The sequence below is a fragment of the Oncorhynchus clarkii genome, chromosome 23 (assembly GCF_045791955.1).
Source record: "Oncorhynchus clarkii lewisi isolate Uvic-CL-2024 chromosome 23, UVic_Ocla_1.0, whole genome shotgun sequence".
NCBI classification, from domain to species: domain Eukaryota; kingdom Metazoa; phylum Chordata; class Actinopteri; order Salmoniformes; family Salmonidae; genus Oncorhynchus; species Oncorhynchus clarkii.
Genome location: NC_092169.1, coordinates 57966376 through 57986540, shown reverse-complemented (window position 1 = coordinate 57986540; position 20165 = coordinate 57966376). Strand labels below are relative to the sequence as shown.

At 46.7% G+C, this 20165-nt stretch overlaps 1 protein-coding gene across 8 annotated transcripts in view; it reads left to right on the top strand.

Moving 5' to 3' along the window:
* The window catches only part of LOC139381119 (dedicator of cytokinesis 1), a 547069-nt gene that overhangs the window by 519415 nt on the left and 7489 nt on the right, over positions 1-20165 (top strand). For all 8 annotated transcript variants that reach the window (XM_071124416.1, XM_071124412.1, XM_071124414.1 and 5 more), the window contains exons 49-50: positions 1346-1544; positions 15087-15252. In XM_071124416.1, the coding sequence (XP_070980517.1) occupies positions 1346-1544; positions 15087-15252 (365 nt within the window). The remainder of the gene's footprint in view (positions 1-1345; positions 1545-15086; positions 15253-20165) is intronic.

The following is a 20165-nucleotide window of genomic DNA, read 5'->3' as shown; positions in this document are numbered from 1 at the left end:
AACCAGTAGAATGGGGACGTCCAGATAGAACCAGTAGAATGGGGACGTCCAGATAGAACCAGTAGAATGGGGACGTCCAGATGGAACCAGTAGAATGGGGACGTCCAGATGGAAACAGTAGAATGGGGACGTCCAGATAGAACCAGTAGAATGGGGACGTCCAGATAGAACCAGTAGAATGGGGACGTCCAGATAGAACCAGTAGAATGGGGACGTCCAGATAGAACCAGTAGAATGGGGACGTCCAGATAGAACCAGTAGAATGGGGACGTCCAGATAGAACCAGTAGAATGGGGACGTCCAGATAGAACCAGTAGAATGGGGACGTCCAGATGGAACCAGTAGAATGGGGACGTCCAGATGGAACCAGTAGAATGGGGACGTCCAGATGGAAACAGTAGAATGGGGACGTCCAGATGGAAACAGTAGAATGGGGACGTCCAGATGGAACCAGTAGAATGGGGACGTCCAGATAGAACCAGTAGAATGGGGACGTCCAGATAGAACCAGTAGAATGGGGACGTCCAGATGGAAACAGTAGAATGGGGACGTCCAGATGGAAACAGTAGAATGGGGACGTCCAGATGGAAACAGTAGAATGGGGACGTCCAGATGGAAACAGTAGAATGGGGACGTCCAGATAGAACCAGTAGAATGGGGACGTCCAGATGGAAACAGTAGAATGGGGACGTCCAGATAGAACCAGTAGAATGGGGACGTCCAGATAGAACCAGTAGAATGGGGACGTCCAGATGGAAACAGTAGAATGGGGACGTCCAGATAGAACCAGTAGAATGGGGACGTCCAGATAGAACCAGTAGAATGGGGACGTCCAGATGGAAACAGTAGAATGGGGACGTCCAGATAGAACCAGTAGAATGGGGACGTCCAGATGGAAACAGTAGAATGGGGACACACCTCTCTGAATTTCTGAACACATCGTTCAATAAGGACCAGACACAAGGATGCACATATGACTAATGGGGACGTCAGGAGAAAAGGGATTTTTTTTCACATTTCAAAACACAGCTTTCAATAATCAATAGTATACACAAACACACACACTTATGTGATAGGATACATTTCGAGTCTCATAGCAAAGGGTCTGAATACTTATGTAAATAAGGTATTTCAGTTTTTTATTTTTAAATGTGCAAAAATAAAAAACTGTTTTCATTTTTGTCATTATGGGGTATTGTGTGTAGATCGCTGAAGTTTTTATTTAATTTAATCCATTTTAGAATAAGGCTGTGTAACGTAACAATGTGGAAAAATCAATGGGTCTGAATACTTTCCGAAGGCCCTGCATGTTCACTCCTTCTCCCTGTTGTCCTCTCCCTCCCAGCTTTGCCCTAGAGCCTCTCCTGCCAAAGAAGTTACACTGCAAGTCCCAGGACAAGCTGGAGCGCGACGAGTCGGAGAGAGAGAGGAAGGACAAGAAGAAAGAGAAGAGGAACAGTAAACACCAGGAGATCTTTGACAAGGAGCTGAAGACCACCGACATCTCTCTGCAGCCCGCCGAGGCAGTCATACTGTCAGAGACGGTGAGGGGGGACTATCTCTGGCTCTGCTCCTCCTCCTCCCTCCCTCCTCCGTCCTCCCCTCCCTCCCTCCACCCTACCTCCCTCCCTCATCCCTCCCTCCACCCTGCCTCCCTCCTCCCCTTCCTGCCTCCCTCCTCCCCTTCCTACCTCTCTCCTCACCACATAATTATATTCCTCAGCTCCTCTCCTCCCTCCCTCCCTTAGCTCCTCTCCTCCCTCCCTCCTCTTCTCTTCATTACAGCAGCAGAGCACCAAAGCCCACTGCTCTGGCACTTTGGGATGAAGCCACCAGTCGGTAATTCAATTAAGAAAAGAATCAGAGTGTGGCCCCTAGATTCCCCTGGTGGTAGATCAGCCAGCCAGTTGTCTGGCCCCTAGATTCCCCTGGTGGTAGAACAGCCAGCCAGCCAGTCATCTGGCCCCTAGATTCCCCTGGTGGTAGAACAGTCTGCCAGCCAGTCGCCTGGCCCCTAGATTCCCCTGGTGGTAGATCAGCCAGCCAGTCGTCTGGCCCCTAGATTCCCCTGGTGGTAGATCAGTCAGCCAGCCAGTCATCTGGCCCCTAGATTCCCCTGGTGGTAGAACAGTCTGCCAGCCAGTCGCCTGGCCCCTAGATTCCCCTGGTGGTAGATCAGCCAGCCAGTCGTCTGGCCCCTAGATTCCCCTGGTGGTAGATCAGTCAGCCAGCCAGTCATCTGGCCCCTAGATTCCCCTGGTGGTAGAACAGTCTGCCAGCCAGTCGCCTGGCCCCTAGATTCCCCTGGTGGTAGATCAGCCAGCCAGTCGTCTGGCCCCTAGATTCCCCTGGTGGTAGATCAGTCAGCCAGCCAGTCATCTGGCCCCTAGATTCCCCTGGTGGTAGATCAGTCAGCCAGCCAGTCGCCTGGCCCCTAGATTCCCCTGGTGGTAGATCAGTCAGCCAGCCAGGCGCCTGACCCCTAGATTCCCCTGGTGGTAGATCAGCCAGCCAGTCGTCTGGCCCCTAGATTCCCCTGGTGGTAGATCAGCCAGCCAGTCGTCTGGCCCCTAGATTCCCTTGGTGGCAGATCAGCCAGCCAGTCGCCTGGCCCCTAGATTCCCCTGGTGGTAGATCAGTCAGCCAGCCAGTCATCTGGCCCCTAGATTCCCCTGGTGGTAGATCAGTCAGCCAGCCAGTCATCTGGCCCCTCGATTCCCCTGGTGGTAGATCAGCCAGCCAGTCGTCTGGCCCCTAGATTCCACTGGTGGTAGATCAGCCAGCCAGTCGTCTGGCCCCTAGATTCCCCTGGTGGTAGATCAGTCAGCCAGCCAGTCATCTGGCCCCTAGATTCCCCTGGTGGTAGATCAGTCAGCCAGCCAGTCGCCTGGCCCCTAGATTCCCCTGGTGGTAGATCAGCCAGCCAGCCAGTCGCCTGGCCCCTAGATTCCCCTGGTGGTAGATCAGTCAGCCAGCCAGTCGCCTGGCCCCTAGATTCCCCTGGTGGTAGATCAGTCAGCCAGCCAGTCGCCTGGCCCCTAGATTCCCCTGGTGGTAGATCAGCCAGACAGTCGTCTGGCCCCTAGATTCCCCTGGTGGTAGATCAGTCAGCCAGTCGTCTGGCCCCTAGATTCCCCTGGTGGTAGATCAGTCAGCCAGTCGTCTGGCCCCTAGATTCCCCTGGTGGTAGATCAGCCAGCCAGTTGTCTGGCCACTAGATTCCCCTGGTGGTAGATCAGTCAGCCAGTCTTCTGGCCCCTAGATTCCCCTGGTGGTAGATCAGCCAGCCAGTCGTCTGGCCCCTAGATTCCCCTGGTGGTAGATCAGTCAGCCAGTCGCCTGGCCCCTAGATTCCCCTGGTGGTAGATCAGCCAGCCAGTCGTCTGGCCCCTAGATTCCCCTGGTGGTAGATCAGCCAGCCAGTCGTCTGGCCCTTACATTCCCCTGGTGGTAGATCATCCAGCCAGTCGTCTGGCCCCTAGATTCCCCTGGTGGTAGATCAGCCAGCCAGTCGTCTGGCCCCTAGATTCCCCTGGTGGTAGATCAGCCAGCCAGCCAGTCATCTGGCCCCTAGATTCCCCTGGTGGTAGATCAGTCAGCTAGCCAGTCATCTGGCCCCTAGATTCCCCTGGTGCTACATCAGTCAGCCAGTCGTCTGGCCCCTAGATTCCCCTGGTGGTAGATCAGTCAGCCAGCCAGTCATCTGGCCCCTAGATTCCCCTGGTGGTAGAACAGTCTGCCAGCCAGTCGCCTGGCCCCTAGATTCCCCTGGTGGTAGGTCAGCCAGCCAGTCGTCTGGCCCCTAGATTCCCCTGGTGGTAGATCAGTCAGCCAGCCAGTCATCTGGCCCCTAGATTCCCCTGGTGGTAGATCAGTCAGCCAGCCAGTCGCCTGGCCCCTAGATTCCCCTGGTGGTAGATCAGTCAGCCAGCCAGGCGCCTGACCCCTAGATTCCCCTGGTGGTAGATCAGCCAGCCAGTCGTCTGGCCCCTAGATTCCCCTGGTGGTAGATCAGTCAGCCAGCCAGTCATCTGGCCCCTAGATTCCCCTGGTGGTAGAACAGTCTGCCAGCCAGTCGTCTGGCCCCTAGATTCCCTTGGTGGCAGATCAGCCAGCCAGTCGCCTGGCCCCTAGATTCCCCTGGTGGTAGATCAGTCAGCCAGCCAGTCATCTGGCCCCTAGATTCCCCTGGTGGTAGATCAGTCAGCCAGCCAGTCATCTGGCCCCTCGATTCCCCTGGTGGTAGATCAGCCAGCCAGTCGTCTGGCCCCTAGATTCCACTGGTGGTAGATCAGCCAGCCAGTCGTCTGGCCCCTAGATTCCCCTGGTGGTAGATCAGTCAGCCAGCCAGTCATCTGGCCCCTAGATTCCCCTGGTGGTAGATCAGTCAGCCAGCCAGTCGCCTGGCCCCTAGATTCCCCTGGTGGTAGATCAGCCAGCCAGCCAGTCGCCTGGCCCCTAGATTCCCCTGGTGGTAGATCAGTCAGCCAGCCAGTCGCCTGGCCCCTAGATTCCCCTGGTGGTAGATCAGTCAGCCAGCCAGTCGCCTGGCCCCTAGATTCCCCTGGTGGTAGATCAGCCAGACAGTCGTCTGGCCCCTAGATTCCCCTGGTGGTAGATCAGTCAGCCAGTCGTCTGGCCCCTAGATTCCCCTGGTGGTAGATCAGTCAGCCAGTCGTCTGGCCCCTAGATTCCCCTGGTGGTAGATCAGCCAGCCAGTTGTCTGGCCACTAGATTCCCCTGGTGGTAGATCAGTCAGCCAGTCTTCTGGCCCCTAGATTCCCCTGGTGGTAGATCAGCCAGCCAGTCGTCTGGCCCCTAGATTCCCCTGGTGGTAGATCAGTCAGCCAGTCGCCTGGCCCCTAGATTCCCCTGGTGGTAGATCAGCCAGCCAGTCGTCTGGCCCCTAGATTCCCCTGGTGGTAGATCATCCAGCCAGTCGTCTGGCCCCTAGATTCCCCTGGTGGTAGATCAGCCAGCCAGTCGTCTGGCCCCTAGATTCCCCTGGTGGTAGATCAGCCAGCCAGCCAGTCATCTGGCCCCTAGATTCCCCTGGTGGTAGATCAGTCAGCTAGCCAGTCATCTGGCCCCTAGATTCCCCTGGTGCTACATCAGTCAGCCAGTCGTCTGGCCCCTAGATTCCCCTGGTGGTAGATCAGTCAGCCAGCCAGTCATCTGGCCCCTAGATTCCCCTGGTGGTAGAACAGTCTGCCAGCCAGTCGCCTGGCCCCTAGATTCCCCTGGTGGTAGATCAGCCAGCCAGTCGTCTGGCCCCTAGATTCCCCTGGTGGTAGATCAGTCAGCCAGCCAGTCATCTGGCCCCTAGATTCCCCTGGTGGTAGATCAGTCAGCCAGCCAGTCGCCTGGCCCCTAGATTCCCCTGGTGGTAGATCAGTCAGCTAGCCAGTCATCTGGCCCCTAGATTCCCCTGGTGCTACATCAGTCAGCCAGTCGTCTGGCCCCTAGATTCCCCTGGTGGTAGATCAGTCAGCCAGCCAGTCGCCTGGCCCCTAGATTCCCCTGGTGGTAGATCAGTCAGCCAGCCAGTCGCCTGGCCCCTAGATTCCCCTGGTGGTAGATCAGTCTTCCAGCCAGTCGCCTGGCCCCTAGATTCCCCTGGTGGTAGATCAGCCAGACAGTCGTCTGGCCCCTAGATTCCCCTGGTGGTAGATCAGTCAGCCAGTCGTCTGGCCCCTAGATTCCCCTGGTGGTAGATCAGTCAGCCAGTCGTCTGGCCCCTAGATTCCCCTGGTGGTAGATCAGCCAGCCAGTTGTCTGGCCACTAGATTCCCCTGGTGGTAGATCAGTCAGCCAGTCTTCTGGCCCCTAGATTCCCCTGGTGGCAGATCAGCCAGCCAGTCGCCTGGCCCCTAGATTCCCCTGGTGGTAGATCAGTCAGCCAGCCAGTCATCTGGCCCCTAGATTCCCCTGGTGGTAGATCAGTCAGCCAGCCAGTCATCTGGCCCCTCGATTCCCCTGGTGGTAGATCAGCCAGCCAGTCGTCTGGCCCCTAGATTCCACTGGTGGTAGATCAGCCAGCCAGTCGTCTGGCCCCTAGATTCCCCTGGTGGTAGATCAGTCAGCCAGCCAGTCATCTGGCCCCTAGATTCCCCTGGTGGTAGATCAGTCAGCCAGCCAGTCGCCTGGCCCCTAGATTCCCCTGGTGGTAGATCAGCCAGCCAGCCAGTCGCCTGGCCCCTAGATTCCCCTTGTGGTAGATCAGTCAGCCAGCCAGTCGCCTGGCCCCTAGATTCCCCTGGTGGTAGATCAGTCAGCCAGCCAGTCGCCTGGCCCCTAGATTCCCCTGGTGGTAGATCAGCCAGACAGTCGTCTGGCCCCTAGATTCCCCTGGTGGTAGATCAGTCAGCCAGTCGTCTGGCCCCTAGATTCCCCTGGTGGTAGATCAGTCAGCCAGTCGTCTGGCCCCTAGATTCCCCTGGTGGTAGATCAGCCAGCCAGTTGTCTGGCCACTAGATTCCCCTGGTGGTAGATCAGTCAGCCAGTCTTCTGGCCCCTAGATTCCCCTGGTGGTAGATCAGCCAGCCAGTCGTCTGGCCCCTAGATTCCCCTGGTGGTAGATCAGTCAGCCAGTCGCCTGGCCCCTAGATTCCCCTGGTGGTAGATCAGCCAGCCAGTCGTCTGGCCCCTAGATTCCCCTGGTGGTAGATCAGCCAGCCAGTCGTCTGGCCCTTACATTCCCCTGGTGGTAGATCATCCAGCCAGTCGTCTGGCCCCTAGATTCCCCTGGTGGTAGATCAGCCAGCCAGTCGTCTGGCCCCTAGATTCCCCTGGTGGTAGATCAGCCAGCCAGCCAGTCATCTGGCCCCTAGATTCCCCTGGTGGTAGATCAGTCAGCTAGCCAGTCATCTGGCCCCTAGATTCCCCTGGTGCTACATCAGTCAGCCAGTCGTCTGGCCCCTAGATTCCCCTGGTGGTAGATCAGTCAGCCAGCCAGTCATCTGGCCCCTAGATTCCCCTGGTGGTAGAACAGTCTGCCAGCCAGTCGCCTGGCCCCTAGATTCCCCTGGTGGTAGATCAGCCAGCTAGTCGTCTGGCCCCTAGATTCCCCTGGTGGTAGATCAGTCAGCCAGCCAGTCATCTGGCCCCTAGATTCCCCTGGTGGTAGATCAGTCAGCCAGCCAGTCGCCTGGCCCCTAGATTCCCCTGGTGGTAGATCAGTCAGCTAGCCAGTCATCTGGCCCCTAGATTCCCCTGGTGCTACATCAGTCAGCCAGTCGTCTGGCCCCTAGATTCCCCTGGTGGTAGATCAGTCAGCCAGCCAGTCGCCTGGCCCCTAGATTCCCCTGGTGGTAGATCAGTCAGCCAGCCAGTCGCCTGGCCCCTAGATTCCCCTGGTGGTAGATCAGTCTTCCAGCCAGTCGCCTGGCCCCTAGATTCCCCTGGTGGTAGATCAGTCAGCCAGCCAGTCGCCTGGCCCCTAGATTCCCCTGGTGGTAGATCAGTCAGCCAGCCAGTCGCCTGGCCCCTAGATTCCCCTGGTGGTAGATCAGTCTTCCAGCCAGTCGCCTGGCCCCTAGATTCCCCTGGTGGTAGATCAGTCAGCCAGTCGTCTAGCCCCTAGATTCCCCTGGTGGTAGATCAGCCAGCCAGTTGTCTGGCCACTAGATTCCCCTGGTGGTAGATCAGTCAGCCAGTCTTCTGGCCCCTAGATTCCCCTGGTGGTAGATCAGCCAGCCAGTCGTCTGGCCCCTAGATTCCCCTGGTGGTAGATCAGTCAGCCAGTCGCCTGGCCCCTAGATTCCCCTGGTGGTAGATCAGCCAGCCAGTCGTCTGGCCCCTAGATTCCCCTGGTGGTAGATCAGCCAGCCAGTCGTCTGGCCCTTACATTCCCCTGGTGGTAGATCATCCAGCCAGTCGTCTGGCCCCTAGATTCCCCTGGTGGTAGATCAGCCAGCCAGTCGTCTGGCCCCTAGATTCCCCTGGTGGTAGATCAGCCAGCCAGCCAGTCATCTGGCCCCTAGATTCCCCTGGTGGTAGATCAGTCAGCTAGCCAGTCATCTGGCCCCTAGATTCCCCTGGTGCTACATCAGTCAGCCAGTCGTCTGGCCCCTAGATTCCCCTGGTGGTAGAACAGTCTGCCAGCCAGTCGCCTGGCCCCTAGATTCCCCTGGTGGTAGATCAGCCAGCCAGTCGTCTGGCCCCTAGATTCCCCTGGTGGTAGATCAGTCAGCCAGCCAGTCATCTGGCCCCTAGATTCCCCTGGTGGTAGATCAGTCAGCCAGCCAGTCGCCTGGCCCCTAGATTCCCCTGGTGGTAGATCAGTCAGCTAGCCAGTCATCTGGCCCCTAGATTCCCCTGGTGCTACATCAGTCAGCCAGTCGTCTGGCCCCTAGATTCCCCTGGTGGTAGATCAGTCAGCCAGCCAGTCGCCTGGCCCCTAGATTCCCCTGGTGGTAGATCAGCCAGCCAGTCGTCTGGCCCCTAGATTCCCCTGGTGGTAGATCAGTCAGCCAGCCAATCATCTGGCCCCTAGATTCCCCTGGTGGTAGATCAGTCAGCCAGCCAGTCGCCTGGCCCCTAGATTCCCCTGGTGGTAGATCAGCCAGTCAGTCGTCTGGCTCCTAGATTCCCCTGGTGGTAGATCAGTCAGCCAGTCGTCTGGCCCCTAGATTCCCCTGGTGGTAGATCAGTCAGCCAGTCGTCTGGCCCCTAGATTCCCCTGGTGGTAGATCAGCCAGCCAGTCGTCTGGCCCCTAGATTCCCCTGGTGGTAGATCAGTCAGCCAGCCAGGCGCCTGGCCCCTAGGTTCCCCTGGTGGTAGATCAGCCAGCCAGGCGCCTGGCCCCTGATAGAGCTTCTTCCTCGGGGCCTGAGAAGAGAGGAGAGATGACTCTTTAATTCAACGTCATTGGCACAGGGAAGAGGCTAACAGCTGTAAGCTGTACTGTCTCCGTTAAATAAATCCACTCTAAGCATCACCCTGTTGTTGACTGACTTTGAGTTTTACAGCGGGGTTGAATGACAAATTAACTTGTGAATCAACAGCTGATTGTCTACAATATATATATAATATATATATATGTGTGGAGCCCTTTAAAACTTCTTCACAATACAGATTGAAATTATGCCCTACCATGTGAAACCAATATTGAGGCACTAACCACAAATAAGATGCAGTAAGCTGACAGTAAAGTTTCAATCTATACCCAGCTTTAGAAATACAAATAGCCTCTGTACATATTTGCATGTTCAGAGAGGAATACGATGAGCCAATCCCGACGAGGATACGAAAGCAATTTTCACCCTAAATGGTATTTAATTGCTCTCTCGTTTGTTATTCTTCAGCTTAGACACAGTTGGCCTTTCAGTGCAGTACATTTAATTGGTTTTCTATTGAGAGTTTAGAAGGTTTTCTATTGAAATGTAGTTTAGATGGTGTTCTATTGAGATGTAGTTTAGATGGTTTTCTATTGAAATGTAGTTTAGATGGTGTTCTATTGAGATGTAGTTGAGATGGTTTTCTATTGAGGTGTAGTTTAGATGGTTTTCTATTGAGATGTAGTTTAGATGGTGTTCTATTGAGATGTAGTTGAGATGGTTTTCTATTGAGATGTAGTTTAGATGGTTTTCTATTGAGATGTAGTTTAGATGATTTTCTAGTGAGATGTAGTTTAGATGGTTTTCTATTGAGATGTAGTTGAGATGGTTTTCTATTGAGATGTAGTTTAGATGGTTTTCTATTGAGTTATATTGAGATGTAGTTTAGATGGTTTTCTATTGAGATGTAGTTTAGATGGTTTTCTATTGAGGTCTATTGAGATGTAGTTTAGATGGTTTTCTATTGAGATGTAGTTTAGATGGTGTTCTATTGAGATGTAGTTTAGATGGTTTTCTATTGAGTTATATTGAGATGTAGTTTAGATGGTTTTCTATTGAGATGTAGTTTAGATGGTTTTCTATTGAGGTCTATTGAGATGTAGTTTAGATGGTTTTCTATTGAGTTATATTGAGATGTAGTTTAGATGGTTTTCTATTGAGATGTAGTTTAGATGATTTTCTAGTGAGATGTAGTTTAGATGGTTTTCTATTGAGATGTAGTTGAGATGGTTTTCTATTGAGATGTAGTTTAGATGGTTTTCTATTGAGTTATATTGAGATGTAGTTTAGATGGTTTTCTATTGAGATGTAGTTTAGATGGTTTTCTATTGAGGTCTATTGAGATGTAGTTTAGATGGTTTTCTATTGAGATGTAGTTTAGATGGTTTTCTATTGAGTTATATTGAGATGTAGTTTAGATGGTTTTCTATTGAGATGTAGTTTAGATGGTTTTCTATTGAGATGTAGTTTAGATGGTTTTCTATTGAGATGTAGTTTAGATGGTTTTCTATTGAGATGTAGTTTAGATGGTTTTCTATTGAGATGTAGTTTAGATGGTTTTCTATTGAGATGTAGTTTAGATGCTTTTCTATTGAGATGTAGTTTAGATGGTTTTCTATTGCGATGTAGTTTAGATGGTTTTCTATTGAGATGTAGTTTAGACGGTTTTCTATTGAGTTCTATTGAGATGTAGTTTAGATGGTTTTCTATTGAGATGTAATTTAGATGGTTTTCTATTGTGATGTAGTTTAGATGGTTTTCTATTGAGTTATATTGAGATGTAGTTTAGATGGTTTTCTATTGAGATGTAGTTTAGATGGTTTTCTATTGAGATGTAGTTTAGATGGTGTTCTATTGAGATGTAGTTTAGATGGTTTTCTATTGAGATGTAGTTTAGATGGTTTTCTATTGAGATGTAGTTTAGACGGTTTTCTATTGAGTTCTATTGAGATGTAGTTTAGACGGTTTTCTATTGAGGTCTATTGAGATGAAGTTTTGATGGTTTTCTATTGAGATGTAATTTAGATGGTTTTCTATTGAGTTCTATTGAGATGTAGTTTAGATGGTTTTCTATTGAGATGTAGTTTAGATGGTTTTCTATTGAGGTCTATTGAGATGTAGTTTAGATGGTTTTCTAGTGAGATGTAGTTTAGATGGTTTTCTATTGAGATGTAGTTGAGATGGTTTTCTATTGAGATGTAGTTTAGATGGTTTTCTATTGAGTTATATTGAGATGTAGTTTAGATGGTTTTCTATTGAGGTCTATTGAGATGTAGTTTAGATGGTTTTCTATTGAAATGTAGTTTAGATGGTGTTCTATTGAGTTCTATTGAGATGTAGTTTAGATGGTTTTCTATTGAGATGTAGTTTAGATGGTTTTCTATTGAGGTCTATTGAGATGTAGTTTAGATGGTTTTCTATTAAGATGTAGTTTAGATGATTTTCTAGTGAGATGTAGTTTAGATGGTTTTCTATTGAGATGTAGTTGAGATGGTTTTCTATTGAGATGTAGTTTAGATGGTTTTCTATTGAGTTATATTGAGATGTAGTTTAGATGGTTTTCTATTGAGGTCTATTGAGATGTAGTTTAGATGGTTTTCTATTGAGATGTAGTTTAGATGGTTTTCTATTGAGATGTAGTTTAGATGGTTTTCTATTGAGGTCTATTGAGATGTAGTTTAGATGGTTTTCTATTGAGATGTAGTTAGATGGTTTTCTAATGAGTTAAATTGAGATGTAGTTTAGATGGTTTTCTATTGAGTTCTATTGAGATGTAGTTTAGATGGTTTTCTATTGAGATGTAGTTTAGATGGTTTTCTATTGAGATGTAGTTTAGATGGTTTTCTATTGAGATGTAGTTTAGATGGTTTTCTATTGAGATGTAGTTTAGATGGTTTTCTATTGAGATGTAGTTTAGATGGTTTTCTATTGAGGTCTATTGAGATGTAGTTTAGATGGTTTTCTATTGAGATGTAATTTAGATGGTTTTCTATTTAGATGTAGTTTAGATGGTTTTCTATTGAGGTCTATTGAGATGTAGTTTAGATGGTTTTCTATTGAGATGTATTTTAGATTGTTTTCTATTGAGATGTAGTTTAGATGGTTTTCTATTGAGATGTAGTTTAGATTGTTTTCTATTGAGATGTAGTTTAGATGGTTTTCTATTGAGATGTAGTTTGGATGCTTTTCTATTGAGATGTAGTTTAGATGGTTTTCTATTGCGATGTAGTTTAGATGGTTTTCTATTGAGATGTAGTTTAGACGGTTTTCTATTGAGTTCTATTGAGATGTAGTTTAGATGGTTTTCTATTGAGATGTAATTTAGATGGTTTTCTATTGTGATGTAGTTTAGATGGTTTTCTATTGAGTTATATTGAGATGTAGTTTAGATGGTTTTCTATTGAGATGTAGTTTAGATGGTTTTCTATTGAGATGTAGTTTAGATGGTGTTCTATTGAGATGTAGTTTAGATGGTTTTCTATTGAGATTTAGTTTAGATGGTTTTCTATTGAGATGTAGTTTGGATGCTTTTCTATTTAGATGTAGTTTAGATGCTTTTCTATTGAGATGTAGTTTAGATGGTTTTCTATTGCGATGTAGTTTAGATGGTTTTCTATTGAGATGTAGTTTAGACGGTTTTCTATTGAGTTCTATTGAGATGTAGTTTAGATGGTTTTCTATTGAGATGTAATTTAGATGGTTTTCTATTGTGATGTAGTTTAGATGGTTTTCTATTGAGTTATATTGAGATGTAGTTTAGATGGTTTTCTATTGAGATGTAGTTTAGATGGTTTTCTATTGAGATGTAGTTTAGATGGTGTTCTATTGAGATGTAGTTTAGATGGTTTTCTATTGAGATTTAGTTTAGATGGTTTTCTATTGAGATGTAGTTTAGATGGTTTTCTATTGAGTTATATTGAGATGTAGTTTAGATGGTTTTCTATTGAGATGTAGTTTAGATGGTTTTCTATTGAGGTCTATTGAGATGTAGTTTAGATGGTTTTCTATTGAGATGTAGTTTAGATGATTTTCTAGTGAGATGTAGTTTAGATGGTTTTCTATTGAGATGTAGTTGAGATGGTTTTCTATTGAGATGTAGTTTAGATGGTTTTCTATTGAGTTATATTGAGATGAGGTTTAGATGGTTTTCTATTGAGGTCTATTGAGATGTAGTTTAGATGGTTTTCTATTGAGATGTAGTTTAGATGGTTTTCTATTGAGATGTAGTTTAGATGGTTTTCTATTGAGGTCTATTGAGATGTAGTTTAGATGGTTTTCTATTGAGATGTAGTTTAGATGGTTTTCTATTGAGGTCTATTGAGATGTAGTTTAGATGGTTTTCTATTGAGATGTAGTTTAGATGGTTTTCTATTGAGATGTAATTTAGATGGTTTTCTATTGAGATGTAGTTTAGATGGTTTTCTATTGAGATGAAGTTTAGATGGTTTTCTATTGAGGTGTAGTTTAGATGGTTTTCTATTGAGATGTAGTTTAGATGGTTTTCTATTGAGATGTAGTTTAGATGGTTTTCTATTGAGATGTAGTTTAGATGGTGTTCTATTGAGATGTAGTTTAGATGGTTTTCTATTGAGATGTAGTTTAGATGGTTTTCTATTGAGATGTAGTTTAGACGGTTTTCTATTCAGTTCTATTGAGATGTAGTTTAGACGGTTTTCTATTGAAGTCTATTGAGATGTAGTTTTGATGGTTTTCTATTGAGATGTAATTTAGATGGTTTTCTATTGAGTTCTATTGAGATGTAGTTTAGATGGTTTTCTATTGAGATGTAGTTTAGATGGTTTTCTATTGAGATCTATTGAGATGTAGTTTAGATGGTTTTCTATTGAGATGTAATTTAGATGGTTTTCTATTGAGATGTAGTTTAGATGGTTTTCTATTGAGATGTAGTTTAGACGGTTTTCTATTGAGTTCTATTGAGATGTAGTTTAGATGGTTTTCTATTGAGATGTAGTTTAGATGGTTTTCTATTGAGATGTAGTTTAGATGGTTTTCTATTGAGATGTAGTTTAGATATTGTTCTATTGAGATGTAGTTTAGATGGTTTTCTATTGAGATGTAGTTTAGATGGTTTTCTATTGAGATGTAGTTTAGACGGTTTTCTATTGAGTTCTATTGAGATGTAGTTTAGATGGTTTTCTATTGAGATGTAGTTTAGACGGTTTTCTATTGAGTTCTATTGAGATGTAGTTTAGATGGTTTTCTATTGAGGTCTATTGAGATGTAGTTTAGATTGTTTTCTATTGAGATGTAATTTAGATGGTTTTCTATTGAGATGTAGTTTAGATGGTTTTCTATTGAGATGTAGTTTAGATGGTTTTCTATTGAGTTCTATTGAGATGTAGTTTAGATGGTTTTCTATTGAGATGTAGTTTAGATGGTTTTCTATTGAGTTCTATTGAGATGTAGTTTAGATGGTTTTCTATTGAGATGTAGTTTAGATGGTTTTCTATTGAGATGTAGTTTAGATGGTTTTCTATTGAGATGTAGTTTAGATGGTTTTCTATTGAGTTCTATTGAGATGTAGTTTAGATGGTGTTCTATTGAGATGTAGTGAGATGTAGTTTAGATGGTTTTCTATTGAGTTCTATTGAGATATAGTTTAGATGGTTTTCTATTGAGATGTAGTTTAGATGGTTTTCTATTGAGATGTAGTTTAGATGGTTTTCTATTGAGATGTAGTTTAGATGGTTTTCTAGTGAGATGTAGTTTAGATGGTTTTCTATTGTGATGTAGTTTCGATGGTTTTCTAGTGAGATGTAGTTTAGATGGTTTTCTATTGAGGTCTATTGAGATGTAGTTTAGATAATTTTCTATTGAGATGTAGTTTAGATGGTGTTCTATTGTGATATATTTTAGATGGTCTTCTATTGTGATGTAGTTTTGATGGTCTGACTTCTAATAAACAATATGTTTGGTAGCAACATGATGGTTTTAGGTGGCATCTTTCTTTCTCCCTCCTCTCTCCCTCCTTTCTCTCCCTCCTCTCTCTCCCTCCTCTCTTTCTTTGTTTCTTGCTTGCTTTTTATGTATTGCTCTCTCTCTCCTTCCTTCCCTCTCTCCTGAATGATTGATTGATTGATAGCATCTTGATCTCTGATGGCTCTCTCCAGACGTCATCAGATCAGCCCGCGTCCTCTTATCTATTTTTTGATTGTACGATTTGATTTGATTCCTACAGGATCTGTGATACGTCTCTTCTCTCTCTCTCTCTCTCTGTGTGTGTTCAGATCAGCCCACTGAGGCCTCAGAGACCAAAGAGTCAGGTGTTGAACCTGTTGAGTGGAGACCGCCGTCTCTCTGTGTCCCCCGGACCCCCCCAGCCCCATTCCTCCCCGGGCCCCCCACCCATCACCCCCAGGAACAAACTGTCCTTCAGCCTGCTCACCGTCTCCAGTGAGTACACACATACATGGACAGATATGCACACACACACACACACACACACACACTTGCCTTGCAGCTACCTCCGCCATGTTCTTTTACCCTGCTGGCTGAATGTTTCTTCTAGGGTCGTCTCTGTCTTCCCTGGGCTCTCTAGGGTCGTCTCTGTCTTCCCTGGGCTCTCTAGGGTCGTCTGTGTCTTCCCTGTGCTCTCTAGGGTCGTCTCTGTCTTCCCTGGGCTCTCTAGGGTCGTCTGTCTTCCCTGGGCTCTCTAGGGTTGTCTCTGTCTTCCCTGGGCTCTCTAGGGTCATCTCTGTCTTACCTGGGCTCTCTAGAGTCGTCTGTCTTCCCTGGGTTCTCTAGGGTCGTCTCTGTCTTCCCTGGGCTCTCTAGAGTCGTCTGTCTTCCCTGGGCTCTCTAGGGTCGTCTCTGTCTTCCCTGGGCTCTCTAGGGTCGCCTCTGTCTTCCCCGGGCTCTCTAGGGTCGTCTCTGTCTTCCCTGGGCTCTCTAGGGTCGTCTCTGTCTTCCCTGGGCTCTCTAGGGTCGTCTCTGTCTTCCCTGGGCTCTCTATGGTCGTCTCTGTCTTCCCTGGGCTCTCTTGCGTCGTCTCTGTCTTCCCTGGGCTCTCTTGCGTCGTCTCTGTCTTCCCTGGGCTCTCTAGGGTCGTCTACGTCTTCCCTGGGCTCTCTAGGGTCGTTTCTGTCTTCCCTGGGCTCTCTTGGGTCGTCTCTGTCTTCCCTGGGCTCTCTAGGGTCGTCTACGTCTTCCCTGGGCTCTCTAGGGTCGTTTCTGTCTTCTCTAGGGTCGTCTCTGTCTTCCCTGGCTTCTCTAGGGTCGTCTCTGTCTTCCCTGACATTGGTAGTTTCATTGATGTCCTTGCATCGACCCTGGGTGATTACAAGGATTGGGTGATTTCTATTGGGTGATTACAAGGATTGGGTGTTTTCTATTGGGTGATTACAAGGATTGGGTGATTTCTATTGGGTGATTACAAGGATTGGGTGATTTCTATTGGGTGATTACAAGGATTGGGGGATTTCTACATAAACGTAGATAGAAAGGGAGAAGCTCTCACTGACATCTGACTTGTTGAATAGTTTATACTGCAGATATCTGTATCCCATCGTCTATAAGCCCACGAGACTGACCAGTCCACCTGCCTTGTTGAATCGTTTATACTGTAGATATCTGTATCCCGTCGTCTATAAGCCCACGAGACTGACCAGTCCACCTGCCTTGTTGAATCGTTTATACTGTAGATATCTGTATCCCGTCGTCTATAAGCCCACGAGACTGACCAGTCCACCTGCCTTGTTGAGTAGTTTATACTGCAGATATCTGTATCCCGTCTATAAGCCCACGAGACTGACCAGTCCACCTGCCTTGTTGAAAAGTTTATACTGTAGATATCTGTATCCCATCATCTATAAGCCCACGAGACTGACCAGTCCACCTGCCTTGTTGAGTAGTTTATACTGCAGATATCTGTATCCCGTCTATAAGCCCACGAGACTGACCAGTCCACCTGCCTTGTTGAAAAGTTTATACTGTAGATATCTGTATCCCATCATCTATAAGCCCACGAGACTGACCAGTCCACCTGCCTTGTTGAATAGTTTATACTGTAGATATCTGTATCCCGTCTATAAGCCCACGAGACTGACCAGTCCACCTGCCTTGTTGAATAGTTTATACTGTAGATATCTGTATCCCATCGTCTATAAGCCCACGAGACTGACCAGTCCACCTGCCTTGTTGAGTAGTTTATACTGCAGGTATCTGTATCCCGTCTATAAGCCCACGAGACTGACCAGTCCACCTGCCTTGTTGAGTAGTTTATACTGTAGATATCTGTATCCCGTCTATAAGCCCACGAGACTGACCAGTCCACCTGCCTTGTTGAATAGTTTATACTGTAGATATCTGTATCCCCTCGTCTATAAGCCCACGAGACTGACCAGTCCACCTGCCTTGTTGAGTAGTTTATACTGCAGATATCTGTATCCCGTCTATAAGCCCACGAGACTGACCAGTCCACCTGCCTTGTTGAATCGTTTATACTGCAGATATCTGTATCCCATCGTCTATAAGCCCACGAGACTGACCAGTCCACCTGCCTTGTTGAATCGTTTATACTGTAGATATCTGTATCCCGTCTATAAGCCCACGAGACTGACCAGTCCACCTGCCTTGTTGAATCGTTTATACTGCAGCTATCTGTATCCCGGCGTCTATAAGCCCACGAGACTGACCAGTCCACCTGCCTTGTTGAATCGTTTATACTGCAGATATCTGTATCCCATCGTCTATAAGCCCACGAGACTGACCAGTCCACCTGCCTTGTTGAATCGTTTATACTGTAGATATCTGTATCCCGTCTATAAGCCCACGAGACTGACCAGTCCACCTGCCTTGTTGAATCGTTTATACTGCAGATATCTGTATCCCATCGTCTATAAGCCCACGAGACTGACCAGTCCACCTGCCTTGTTGAATCGTTTATACTGCAGATATCTGTATCCCGGCGTCTATAAGCCCACGAGACTGACCAGTCCACCTGCCTTGTTGAGTAGTTTATACTGCAGATATCTGTATCCCGTCTATAAGCCCACGAGACTGACCAGTCCACCTGCCTTGTTGAATAGTTTATACTGCAGGTATCTGTATCCCGTCTATAAGCCCACGAGACTGACCAGTCCACCTGCCTTGTTGAGTAGTTTATACTGTAGATATCTGTATCCCGTCTATAAGCCCACGAGACTGACCAGTCCACCTGCCTTGTTGAATAGTTTATACTGTAGATATCTGTATCCCCTCGTCTATAAGCCCACGAGACTGACCAGTCCACCTGCCTTGTTGAGTAGTTTATACTGCAGATATCTGTATCCCGTCTATAAGCCCACGAGACTGACCAGTCCACCTGCCTTGTTGAATAGTTTATACTGTAGATATCTGTATCCCGTCTATAAGCCCACGAGACTGACCAGTCCACCTGCCTTGTTGAATCGTTTATACTGCAGATATCTGTATCCCGTCTATAAGCCCACGAGACTGACCAGTCCACCTGCCTTGTTGAATCGTTTATACTGCAGCTATCTGTATCCCATCGTCTATAAGCCCACGAGACTGACCAGTCCACCTGCCTTGTTGAATCGTTTATACTGCAGATATCTGTATCCCGTCTATAAGCCCACGAGACTGACCAGTCCACCTGCCTTGTTGAATCGTTTATACTGCAGATATCTGTATCCCCTCGTCTATAAGCCCACGAGACTGACCAGTCCACCTGCCTTGTTGAATAGGTTATACTGCAGATATCTGTATCCCCTCGTCTATAAGCCCACGAGACTGACCAGTCCACCTGCCTTGTTGAATCGTTTATACTGCAGATATCTGTATCCCGTCGTCTATAAGCCCACGAGACTGACCAGTTCACCTGCCTTGTTGAATCGTTTATACTGCAACTATCTGTATCCCGTCGTCTATAAGCCCACGAGACTGACCAGTTTCTCTGACTCCCTTATTGATTCTTTAAATAATGTGGCAGGTAATAATAGGTGTACTTTTAATTGAAATTTATGACCACTTTCCACTTTTCTTCGGCAACTGGAAAATGAACAGATGGGAATGATTAGTAGAATGTAGAATATTTAACTGAAGTAATTATGATCGCTTTAAGATGTTGATTGATGATATATATATATTCAGGCTGATTTGGAGTCTGCTTGCCAGACTCACATCTTTCAATTTCTGTATTTCACCACTGTTTTCCCTTAGTTAAGTCACGTAAGAGAGCAGCAGAAGGTTCTGGAAACCTTGGGTTTTCTCAACCCGGTCTCAAAAAACCCTCAGTAAAAAAAATAAATAATGAAAAGTTGTGTAAAAGGTTCATCAATCTGTTGAGTAAGAAAAAAGGCCTGTACAACTCCCCCATGTCAATGTCCTGTTGGAAATAAGACCTATACTGATCCTGATGTTATTTCATGTCAGTTAAGTAAAAACAATTTTTGTGAATGTGGGTTCCTCTCTGTCAAAGACAACAGAGCAAACGGATGGAAATCCCCCTGGGTTACATGTCCCTTCTCTGCTTCAGTGTGATCCTCCTGATGGGAGGCGATGGAGATCATCGGTAACTTAAAGATATCGGCCATGATATAGGTCATGATGAGATCGGTGTCTCTGTGGTGAAATCGGTGTCTACCTCGATCACTGAGCCTCTTTATTACGTCCATCTTCACCAAATCAATCCTAACTGGTATTGTTCCTAAAGATTCAAAAATTGCGATAGTTATACCTCTCTCTATAAATCTGGAGATCCAAGATATTTTACAAATTATCACCCCAAATATCTGTACTACCATGCTTTTCTAAAGTCCTAGACCAATTGCTGTATAAGAGAATGCTGAAACATTTAAATCAACACTATATTCAATATGAGCACCAATATGTTTTTCATAAAAAACTACTCCACTCTTTCGCAACACGTGGATAAAATCTTTACATCCGTGAACAACAATGAACGGTATCTTTAGAGATTTATCCCAAAGCGTTTGACACGGTCGATCATTAAATATTACTTTCTAGATTGCATTATTATGTGTGTCATGATTTAACATATAATTGGATATATAGTTCATGTTTATGATAGAGAACAATGTGTTAATGCAAACGGCTGTGTATCTACCAGGGCCAAGATATCCTGTGGTGTGACACAGGGTTCAAAACCTGTCTAGTTTTCATAGTGGAGGGTAGGGGTTTTACCAGTCTAGTTTTCATAGTGGAAGGTAAGGGTTAGTGGTGAGGGTTTTACCAGTCTAGTTTTCATAGTGGAGGGTGAGGGTTTTACCAGTCTAGTTTTCATAGTGGAGGGTGAGGGTTTTACCAGTCTAGTTTTCATAGTGGAGGGTGAGGGTTTTACCAGTCTA